The 12,201-nt window shown below is 38.7% G+C and overlaps 1 protein-coding gene across 3 annotated transcripts in view; it reads left to right on the forward strand.

Annotated features, from left to right (window-relative positions):
- The window catches only part of LOC137239433 (zinc finger protein 782-like), a 123,684-nt gene that overhangs the window by 75,208 nt on the left and 36,275 nt on the right, over nucleotides 1–12,201 (forward strand). The window contains exons 1-2 of one of the 3 annotated variants that reach the window (XM_067764738.1): nucleotides 4,046–4,136; nucleotides 4,198–5,264. In XM_067764738.1, the coding sequence (XP_067620839.1) occupies nucleotides 5,079–5,264 (186 nt within the window). In that variant the 5' untranslated portion in view covers nucleotides 4,046–4,136; nucleotides 4,198–5,078. Of the gene's footprint in view, nucleotides 1–3,820; nucleotides 5,265–12,201 lie in introns of those variants that run through there. The other 2 variants (XM_067764739.1, XM_067764737.1) reach the window with 2 other exon arrangements.

Below are 12,201 nucleotides of genomic sequence, written 5' to 3' on the forward strand. Positions count from 1 at the left end.
TCTAACAAGAAAAAAAATTATTAACATAAACGTGAACTTTCCCAGTTTTTCATCAGTACTACAACACTTCCGCAAGAATAAGGGCGGAGTTTAAGACAGAGACGCCGCCATGTACGAGAACATCTCTACCTTAATACAAAGCATGGGATGACTAGAAACAATTTCTTATTATTCTTAATACACAAATGTTTGTATGGATGCCGTTGTATGTATATGTACGTATGTATGCACGTAAGCAATAACAACTTGACTCTCATCTCAACTACAGTTTTTTTTATCTCATTGTTAAGTTCTCTATCCCATTTGCTTACCGCTCTCACTCCAGAATCGGCGACGGCAAAAGCACGACATATACACAAAACGGAAATTATGAATGGGATGTTGTAGTACTCATACGTACATACTCGTAATAACTTGGCTTGACTTTCATGGTCAAAACCGCATTAACTAGCGCTAGCGTGCCAGCATACTTGAAGAGTTTTTCATTTCATTTCATCTTTTGACTCGTCTTACCGCTTTTTGACTCAATTCGTACTTGTACTATACAACACAAAGGCTCTTTGCAACTCAAGAGTGTGAGAGCAGGAAAAATGTGAATAAGTATGCAAGGCATGTTGTTGTTGTTGTTATATTTGTTAACGCGACGCATACTCATACTATGTGTGGGCTTCCTTATTTCATTCAAAAAGTTGCTCAGCTAAACACTTAACGTCTTTCAAGATGTTGCCAACAATAGTAATAAAAACAACAACAACAACGAAATGAAGTTGATTAAAAGAGCCAAACAAAAACAAAAAAAAAAAACACGCCACCAAACATGGCAACAGGTGACGGCACAAAATGCGGCAATACGACCACCAAACAATACCTACATAGAGCCCGCATGCTGCTTTCTTAAGCCGCTTTACAATTGTCTTTGGCGAAAAAGTCAAGGCGCTGCTGCTACCTGTGCTCTGACATGTTACTCTTATGTATTGATACTTTATATGCTTAGGTGTAAAGAAATGTTAGACTCGTTCAAAAATGTCCCAGTGTGCAACTAGTGCTTCTTGATTGTACTCGTACTAATCTGCAAATGACGGGAATGGAGGCACGTTGGGAATTAGAAGTAATACAGAATACTGAAATGTGCAGAGGTTGAGCAAAACCCAAGCTTAAGTTAGGCTAAGAGGGCTTGCGTGGAAATTTCCCACACTTCCCTCGGGAGAGATTTTTGTCCATTGTGAGTGCACTCGGTTAGCGCCTGGTGGCGGCACATTCGTTCAACCAGATTTTTTCCTAGTTTGGCTCTACGAATCACATAGTTTCTATAATGAGCTTCAGTAGGAGTTAAGGATCCACCTTCCCAAACTCTGCCAGACTCTCGAAAACAATGTGCCCAGAAATACAAGACGTCTAGTTTGCAGTGCTGCACATCGGCAGAGAATGTGATGAATCCTTTCCTCTTTCTCCTCATCCTGACAGCTTCTGCAGGGAGACAGCTTATGCAGAGGGAGCTTGTTGGCATACGCCACAGTCCGAACATTGGTGAAATAGCGCAATGACCTGTGATGACACCCTGTAAGTACTCTCACTGTTTGACAAGAAAGCTAGTTCCTTTCCTATTTAAACAAAGGCCATAAGGACCTTGAGACCTCGCCATCATCCCGGTTGGTTCACAGCAAGTCCGTTGCACTAATTTCATACTCCTCGATTTTTCTCAGGAGATAACCCACCGGTGGTCGTACGGAGCAGTCCGCCTCGCTTGTATACCTTTTGCAACCTTTCCTGGCCATCTCGTCTGCAAATTTATTCCCATCGATATCGTTTTGCGCGGGGTTCCAGCAAAGGGAGACATATAGGTGCCTTTTGGACACCAGCGAGGCTTGAAACCGAGACACGATATCCGACTTTAGCAAGTGGATTCTAATGCCTTTAAGGCAACCGTAGACAGACAGGTTACGTTGATGTCTGGGACCGTACTATCCCGGAGCGGTCTGACTGCTCTCTCTATGGCATAGTCCTCCGCCTGGAAGACACTACATGAGACAAGAAGTCAGTAAGATTGATTTACCTGGAGATGCTTTGAGTACGTTCCAGCTTCAGTTCCCTTTTCCATTTTCGACCCGTCTGTGTAGATTTTATCTACCACTGTCTAGGCCTTACTCCCTGGAAGGATTTCTTATGTTCTGCACCTGGAAGTAGAAAAACCGCCGGGATATCGTCGATGTCGGATGATTCGCAGTAACAACAGTATCTTCCGGAGGTCATCCCCTTTGAGGAAGTGTTGGATGCGATAATATCCAAAGCAGTTGGGATGAGAAAGTTAATTTGACAATCCAGCGGTAATAAAAGCCATGAGCTCTACAGTTGGGATGAGAAAGTTAATTTGCCAATCTAGCGGTAATAAAAGCCATGAGCTCTACAGTACTATGCTCTACGATTGGGACCTTAATATTTAAAGCATCTGAGTGACAGTGTAACGTAACGCCTATCTCTGGGCTCGAACAAACTTCGATCTCTACTGACCACATGTAGTGTTCCGCCGGTACATGGGTGTCTTGAATCAGCTAAGCAAGCACTGGGTAGACTCAACCTTCAACAAATTAGCTAGCTACTTGAAAGTCCCAGGGCTCAGTAAGTTGGGCATACGAAAGGATTTGCTCCAAACACTATGTCGGTGTCATCTGATAAGACAGAATATTCCAGCAAACGCATGATAAGTTGCCTGAATTTGGCTGGGATAAGGTAAAACTGCATCTCTCTTGGATTCAATCTATGAACATGCGAACTAGCTTTCTAAGGTCGCTCAGGTCTCTCCGCCAAGGTGGAAGCGTCTAATCACTTCTTGCTTAGTTGCATATATTAAGTTCGGATAAGAAACAAGTACTATGATCAAGAGAGCTTAATTTTGCTAAAGCAAAGTAAAATTACTTCGCTCTGCTAATCAGGGTCATGTCGGTGTCATGCCGTTTTATATTGTTTACTGCATCTTCGCGCTTTTGGCGAATGCTTTTGCCGTTAAAACAACAACAACCTCCACCAAATAGAGGTGTTCTCCACAATGGTACTTCCTGTTACCCGTAACAAGAACGTGTCAAAAAGAGATTTCTCGCGAGGTTGTCGAATCTCGAAATTCTCCCTTGTAATCGAAAAGAAATCGTTAGAATTACGTTTAATACTGGCAATGCAGGAACTAGTATGAACGTCGAAAAACTGGCGAGCTTTACGAGTATTTCGAGATTCGAGAATCTCGCGAGAGGCCAAGTTTATAATTTTTCGAGTCTCGAAATTCTCGCTTGTAATCGAGAAAAATCGCAACAGCTACATTTAATACTAGCAATGCCGCGACTTATATAAATGTTGAGAAGCTGGCGAATTTTACGAGTATTTGGGGTTGAAGAATCTCGCAATAAGCCAAGTATTCGATTTCTTGAGTCTCGAAATTCTAGTTTGACATCGAGAAGAAATCGCAAGCATTACATTTAATACTAGCAATGCTGCGACTAATATAAATGCCGAGAAGCTAGCGAGATTTACGAGTATTTCAGGATTCGAGAATCTCGCGAGAGTCCAAGGCTTTGATTGTTCGAGTCTCGAAATTCTCGCTGGTAATGCAGCGACTCATATAAATTTCGACAAGCTGGCGAGCTTTACGAGTATTTCCCAATTCGAGAGTCTCGCGAGAAGCCTAGTTCTCGATTTCTCGAAATTCTAGCTTGACTTCGGGAATAAATCGTAAGCATTACATTTAATACTAGAAATACCGCGACTGATATAAATCTCAAAAAGCTGGGGACTTTACAAGTATTTCGGTATTTGAGAATCTCGTGAGAAGCAATGTTCTCGATTTTCCGATTCTCGAAATGCTCTAACTAGCTACGCATATGATTAATTTTTGTTGGAAGGTAGTTAAGAGTTAATTTATTTAACTACTGGGTTCTTTGTGCGCTCCATATGACAGTAGATGCCCACATACATATAAACAAACACTTGAAACTCAAGCAATACATACATACATTGTCCGAGTACCTATGAGTATGTTTGTATATACGATCAATCGATTAAATTAACGTTGTGTAACGTTGATCTTGTTTTTGGTAACGTATTGGAGCATTGAGCTAAATGAGCTTGGCTAGAGCTGACTTGACTTGACTGTGAGTATAGCATAGCAGCAGCAGCAGCAGCTCTTAATTTTCGGTCTTGCATTTTATTTAGTGCGGCCTGTATCAGGTGTAGTATGTGTAGCTGTGTTATGTTTTGTTCATTCCGAAGGTCATGGCTGTAGCGGACTATCCTGAACGGACAGTATTAGTTTTGTGTTGAAGGAAAAAGGGTCCTACAGCTATATTACGTGAAGAGTTGTTTGTGGATGGATTTTGAAGCGGCGTGCGTAACAAACAAAAGCAAAATCAAAACTCGTTCAAATCAAGAACAAGAATAAGCGCATGAGCGACTTGATTGAGAATACAGATTTTTAGAATGAATGAAGAAAGATTTGAAATTTATGAAACATTTTGAATAGCAACTAATTTAAACAGGAACAAAACCATATAGAAAAAAATGATAAGTTTGCAAAAAAAAATTTTAAATTTGAATAAAAAACGCAGATTTTGCAAGAAAAAATTTTGAATTAAAAAAATAAAATAAAAATAAAATAAAAAAATTTAAAGTTGAATTGAAATTAATTTTAAATAAAAAAAAAATAAATAAATAATAAAAATTAATACTACGTTTCATTTACAAAAATCAAGGAAAAATTTGGATTTTCAGAAAAAGAAACTTCGAATTAAAAAAAAATAGTAATTTATGCGCCGTTTTAATTCAAAAACAAAAAGAAAAACAAAAAAACAATAATTAAATAAAAAAATTTCGAACAAAAAGTTTTAACCCTCAAAAAATACTTTTTTTAACATTTCATCAAAAATAAATTTTAAATGGCGCTAAATAAGAAAAAATTATTTTTATAAATTTAATTTAATATTAATTGTTGTATTTAATTTAAAATCAAAAAAAAAAAAAAAATACATATACCAAAAATTATAAACAAATCGTTTTGTGATTATCAATAAAAAAAAATAACAAAATAAACAAAAAACATGGAAACGTGTGTTTTAATACCAAAAGAGTTATCACTCGCCGCCACAACGTTAACGGCAACTCATGAAGCCGAAATCACAGTGTGGACAACATCATACATTGAACAAGGCACAATATTTTATCCCTTTCAAGGCACGATACGTTGGGATAAATTGGATGCGTTTCAATATCTCGATGAAAATGATGTAAGTAAAAAATACGAAAAATTAAGGTCGTTCAAAAACAAGAACTGCAATTTTGTAAAACAATCTCGAAAAATAATTTTTAGGATTGTAGGATAAATAGGAAAAAAATATCACGACAATTGTAAATCAAGTGACCCGTAGAAAATGTTTGTTAAAAATCATAAAAAATGTATTTCAGTGTAGAGAACTCAAATGGTTTGTTTGAGCTTTCAAGTGAGTATGACGTGATGTGATATCATGACACTTAGATAATCGAGAGGTTTTAACGGTAAAATTGCAAAAACGCAATACAATTTTGTTTTTGGGATTAGGTAAGGTTGCGACAAAAAGTCGTGTATGGGAATTACCTACACTTCTACTCGCAGAAATTTTTACATATTGTGATTGCTGTCAGTAAGTGCCGGGTGGCGGCACATTCGTCCAATCAGATTACTTCACAATGGTCCTCAACAAACCACTTGTTTTCTTTGAAAAACTTAAGTAGGAGTGCAAGATCTACCTTTCCAACCTCAGCCAGACTGCCAAAAAACCGGGCGCCCAGAAATCTGGGTCGCCGTATTTGCGGTGCTCATCACCCTAACAGCTTCTGCAAAGCGAGCTTGTTGGTATGCGCTACCGTCGGAGAACTGGTGCCATGGCGCAGTAACCTGTGATGATACTTGTAAGTACTCTCACTGCAGATTTGTTTAGCTTGAGAAGCAACCTAGTTCCTTTTCTATCCAAAATGGCCATAAGGAATTTGAGAACACGCCATGTTGTTGTTGTTGTAGCGATAAGGATGCTCCCCGAAGGCCTTGGAGTGTGTTATCAATGTTGATAGTACTTTGCCGGATGCAGATACGCTACTTCCGGTAACAAGCACCATAAACGTACTAGCCCGACCATCTCGGGAACGATTTGATACGACCACATGAAACCTTCTAGGTCATCTCGACCTCCCACTCCCTACGTCCACCAGCAGTTCGGGTACGCTAGAGCCTTGGCTCTTAATTCGCCACGGGTAGGTGTGGTTGATAATTGGGTTGAAGAAGTTATATATTGCGCTACACAACCCCTTGAATCAATTTGGTATTTTAGTCGCCTCGTACGACTGGCATACCTACCGCGGATATATTCTAAGTCACCTAACAAGTTGGTTCATAGCGCGACCGTTGCCTTAATCTCATGTTCTTCGATTTATCTCAGGAAATAACTCAGCGGTGGTCGTACAGAGCAGTCCGCTTCGCGCGTGTCCATTTCGGAACCTTAACTGGCCACTCTCATCAGCAAATTCATTCCGGGACGCAGCAAACGGAGACAATTAAGTGCCTTATGGACGCCAGCGAAGCTCGACACCTACGCACGATATCCGACTTTGTCACGTTGGATTCTGGTTGGTGTCTGGGATCGCCAGCATGGCTGCTTTCTCGTTGGGAAACACCTTCATCAGGAAGACACTGCACGAGTTTGAAAGTCGGTACGTTTGATTTAACTGCACTTGCTTTGAGTACATTCAAGCTCCAGTTACCTTTTCCATTTTCGAGCCGTCTGTGCAGATTACAATGCCCCTGCCACTATCTACGCCTTCCTCCTATTCCTCCCTTGAGATTTTAGTTGAAGCTGTAACTAGCAGTAATTGTGGTTAGACAAGGATTAGATTCGTTAATGTTAGGGTGGGTTAAAGGTTTTTAAGTTGTTTTTTTTTGTATTGAAAAGCCAACTGTCAAGAAATTATTGGCAACATAAACTTACGGTGGTCCTAAAATGGCTAGAACAAGTGCGACGATAAAATCCATAGGTTGAGTTAGGTTCAACTGGCCAGTCGGTGAGGACCTCATATAGACTGAATGAGTCCTCCACATTGTTACCAGAATTTGTTTAACGACCAAACTGAAAAACTCATTCAAAAACCAGAACCGGCTTTTTGAAAAACATAAGCTTTCTAGGACCAATGCTACGAGCACAATATGTGCTTAAGCGGCCTACCGCCTACATGTGGAATTTGCAGAATAGCATTCCGTGGAGCTGTCGGGGTTGTATTCAGGGCTTCCGTTCCGTGCTCAGCATTGATAGCCTGCATACCTTCTCAAATTTTTTGGGGAAGGTACATTTTTGTTTGGCTTTCCACCAAACAAGGGATCCATAGTATAGGATAGGTTTTACAATCGCTGTAAATATCCACTGAGAGAGACGTACACGCCAGCATTCTTTTACATGCACACAGTGGGGACGAGGCCTTTTTCACTCTCTCCTCCACGTTGAGTTTCAACGACAACTTACTGTCTAAAATGATTCCTAGATATTTTGTACAAGGTTTCTCCTGCCGGGTAACCCCTTCAAACTTAAACTTCAAACTTCAAACCAATCCAATTTAGGACCTTATACCTATTAGTCTGCTCCGCGTTAACTGTCAACCCGACATAAGATGCCCACGCATGTATATCCCGATGCGCTCTATTCATCTAACAGCTATTTTTTGGACAACACTTTCCACTTATGACAACTGCAAAGTAATCTGCGGACATCGCAAGTTTGACGGGTCCCTCGTCTAACCGCCTGAGCAGTTGGTCGATAGCTAGCATAACTAGCATAGCTAGCTAACTCCCAAGGCATACTCCTTATATTACAGGTCTTTCTGTATGTTTATAAACTTACGCAGTGCCGTACATGCCGACTTGCCTTTCGTGTGCGCATGTTGTCTTGTGGAGAACAGTTTTCGATTCACGTTGGACTTTATGTACACATTTATCAGCCTTTCAAAGTTTCAGAGCTGCAATGATGTTAAGCTAATGAGCCTTAAAAAAAAGCGGGGTACGACAGGGATGCATACCCTCGCCGCTCTTGTTCATATTGGCATTAGACGAGATTATGAGGAACACAGAAAATGGTGGACACGGTGTACAGTGGACGCCTTTCACTCAGCTAGAGGAATATGCAGACGATGTCTGTCTGCTAAGTCACAGAAGCACTGACCTTCAACACTATTTAGAAGCTGTCAACACACGTGCAAAGGACGCCGGACTGAGCATCAATACAGCGAAAACAAAAGTCATAAGATGCGGCTATAGTATTTCATCAAGGCCATTAATGCTTACGGTCGACGAAAATGAAATCGGAGATATAGAGTCCGTTGTTTATCTTGGTAGTATTGTCTCAAATAAAAGCGGTGCAGATGAGGACGTTCAGTCTCGCATAAACAAAGCAAGAATGGCTTTTGGGCATCTGACAAACGCGTGGAGGTCCTTTCAAATATCTTTAAAAGGGAGGCTACGACTGTTTAATTCGAATGTTAAATCTGTACTGTTTTATGCTTGCGAGACGTGGAAAAGCTCAACTTTAATTCAGAAACGTCTACAGATTTTTACTAATAAATGTCTGCGCCGAATCCTGAAATTTCGATGGCCGGTAAGAATTTCAAATAACGACTTATGGTCTAGAACAAATCAACCTAAGGCTGCCACAGAAATTACCAAGCGTAAATGGAAGTGGATTGGTCACACTCTCAGAAGACCTCCAGTAAACATAGCCAGACAAGCATTGCGATGGAATCCACAAGGAAGCCGACGACCTGGTGTACCTGCGAAAATTTGGCGCGGAACTGTGGATAAAGAACTCGAACACGCAGGATACACGTGGAATGATATCGCAAGAACCTCACCTAACAGAATACGATTCAATTCGGTGGTCGAGGCCCTATGCTCCAATAGGAGTTGGGGAAGATGGTGATTATGAATGAGCCTATAGCCTTTGGGATATATATTACCAATTTTCCCCGTCTGTCGCCAAAATACGACATCCGAAGTGGATAAGCAATTAAAAGCCGATGTTAGAGCAAAAAAAAATGATTTATCACAGAAAGTCATATCTGCTCCCAAGTGAGACGTACATTTCTTTTGCCGTTATACTTGGAACGCCCCCTATTTTATGCAACTGTAAGATTTTTTCATATTGTCATATTAACATAAAAATATTTGTTTTGAAAATTACAACAATCAATGTATAAAAATAAATTTATTAAATAATTGCGTTTATTTGCATTTAAAGATCTTTAAAATTTACATACAAACACATACACATACATACGCACAAAAAGTTCACATAATTAGCCATAAATAAATTCATACAAATATCCATGAAAATAAATTAAAAAATACCCGCATGCAACAGTTTTAACGCTTCTTCTTTTTTTATGCACAAGTTTGTACCTGTTGAAAGTCGACAATTTCTAATTACTACATACAAACATATGTATGTATGTATGTAAGTATGTATGTTAAAGGGAAGAGGGGTTCTAAATGTAAGCCATAACCCCGGACTTCGAAAAAGTAATTCATTAAGTGTTTGTGGGAAAATTCCCACGCTTCTTCCGATTAAACGGAATATGTCCGTCCAGTGTGTAGTTAGTTTTATTGTGCATGTGTGTGTGAGCATATTTGTATGTAGCTGTATAAGTATATGACATGCAATTCCGTCAAATGAGCATAATTGTCTTAAGCCAACGGAGCGTCTTATGAGAAAAGTCTAAGTCGTAACGTCTTTTCTTTTCACGCTTGGTAAGACACCCGCATTATTATTGGCATGTACACAGAAATACTAAATTATATAAGCTGCATTTTTTTGTAAGCAAGCTGCAAAAAACCAAAAGAATTTTTTACCAAAGTGAAGAATAATTAAGAAAAAACTGCAAAAAATATATAAATATATAAATTTTTTTTCAAAACAAAAAAATTTATATAAAATTTTTTTTTTTGGAAAAACTTGCAAAAAAATAAATATATACGACTTTTTTTTTTCAAAACAAAAAAAATTACAAAAAAATTTTTTCTTTTCAAAATATAAAAAATGAAAAATAAAGATATACATATTTTTTTCTTAATACAAACGAAATAAAAAATCATAAAGTCGAATCGAGTTCACGGTTCCAACGATAACAATTAATTTTTTATTATTACACAATGCGGCAAAATCAACTTTTTTTCTGGGTATTGGACCAAACCAACTTTATTGATGAGGTTGAGGCTTAAGTATAAAAAGTACTATCTCCGTTTTTCGAAGTTAGCCTCCAAAAAATAGATATTGGCTTTCGAAGTTCGAAATTCTACATTTCGAAATTTTATTTTTTTGTTAACGCGTTCAGCAAATTAAAAAAGTAAAAATGTGGTTGTGGTCCGCTCTTTCCCCTTATTTGAAGGGTTGAATTCTTTTTTGAGAAATTTAGTATAACAGCTGTTATACGAGGTGAAAAGTCAGATAGTCCCATGATAATGGCTACTACTTTAATGTCTGCACATACTCTGCACTGGAATTGCTCGTACTGTAATTTTTCAAAAAAAAAATTCAGCTATTCAAATAAAAGAAAAATGCGGCCCACGACCACATTTTTAATTTTTTAATTTGCTGAACGCGTTAACAAAAAAATAAAATTTCGAAATGCAGAATTTCGAACTTCGAAAGCCGATATGTATATTTTTGGAGGCTAACTTCGAAAAACGGAGATAGTAATTTGTCTACATAAGGCTCAATCTCTACAAAAAAGTGGGTTTGGTCCAATACCCAGCCGGCTGTTGCACAGTGTTATTATTATGATATAATTTTTTATTAATTGAAAAACTTTTTAAATTAAAATAGAAGATTTTTTTTTCAATTATGTAGTCGTATGTACATCTTTATCACGAAGGGCGTGTAAGAGTCACGCCAGCAAGATGGCAGAGTCTCTGCCTTGCCAGAGCGACGCACTCGCAAAGAATGTGAGCCGGCGTTTCAGCCTCCAGTTTACAAAAACGACAGATTTGTGTATAGGATAGATTTAACTTACTTAGTTAATATTGCAGTAGTACCCAAGGAGAGCGCGTAGGTGCTCTGCTTGATTAATGAGTTAAGCTGATACTACCATTGCTGGGAGTATAAACAATCTGTCCTGTCTTTGCCATTGGCATTCAATCCAATGCTTTTTTCCCCCAGTTACTAATGGTTTCGCTAGTATGTGGCTTTTTGAGTTCACAGAATGGGTATGGACGATAGAATGCTGCTAAAGCACCCTACTTAGCTAGGAAATCTGCCTGTTCATTACCTCAATGCTCTATCAAAACCTTGTTTTTGGCTTCCATGTCATTTAGGCAGGGCACGTAAGGCTGCCCAATCCAAACTCCGGATTTCTGTTAATGGGCAGAGAGAGTAATAGAGTATAAGTATATCTTTCAAGTTAATTTTCAAACTGATTTCAATGTACATTTGGAAGCCGAAATACTTAACCCTGAAGAGAAGGAGAGGGCACTTATGTTTAGAGTAAGCTGTCTAAACGGCGGTCGTGCTAAGCAGCTGCCTTAAGTATTTTACTTATCAATGAACTGGATGTGGTCTCATGCTACCTTCCTTCTAATTCGGGCTAGAACCCCGACTTAAATACGCCCAGACTTTTGCCATCCAAATTTTTACTGACTCATCGGACTTCTGACGCATTAGCGAATAGGTAAATTATAGGAATAGAAACGATTAGTTCGAGCTCTACTGAATAATGAATGATCGGAATGCAATCGTGTTGGGATTATGTATTTGAGAATTGTGTATTTCGGAATTGTGCCACTCTCTAAATATTCATACGATGCAAGGCGAGTTTTTAATCGAGTTAGTGTCCAAAACTGAAACTGTAGCTGTATTGGTAATGGTAGTAGTTTAGTCGTTGATTAACAAGCAACGAGCAAGACGTATACACGCATGTTTGTTAATACTCAAAAAATATCTCGCAAATAAGCAATAGCCTCTTTCGGTATTCCTACCCTGCTTGTTTTAGCGACTACCAAACGAAAGAGAATAATAATATGTATGAGGTGAGCTCGAACAATTATTTCTGATAATTTTTTACCTGCGACCTCTGCTCTTCATTCGTATTTCTAGCCTATCACTTGCTCTTTTTCAACTCGGCTACAAAAAAAAAATATGTCTCAAGTTAGTTCAAATA

Source organism: Eurosta solidaginis, chromosome 2, assembly GCF_040869045.1.
Source record: "Eurosta solidaginis isolate ZX-2024a chromosome 2, ASM4086904v1, whole genome shotgun sequence".
Classification (NCBI taxonomy): domain Eukaryota; kingdom Metazoa; phylum Arthropoda; class Insecta; order Diptera; family Tephritidae; genus Eurosta; species Eurosta solidaginis.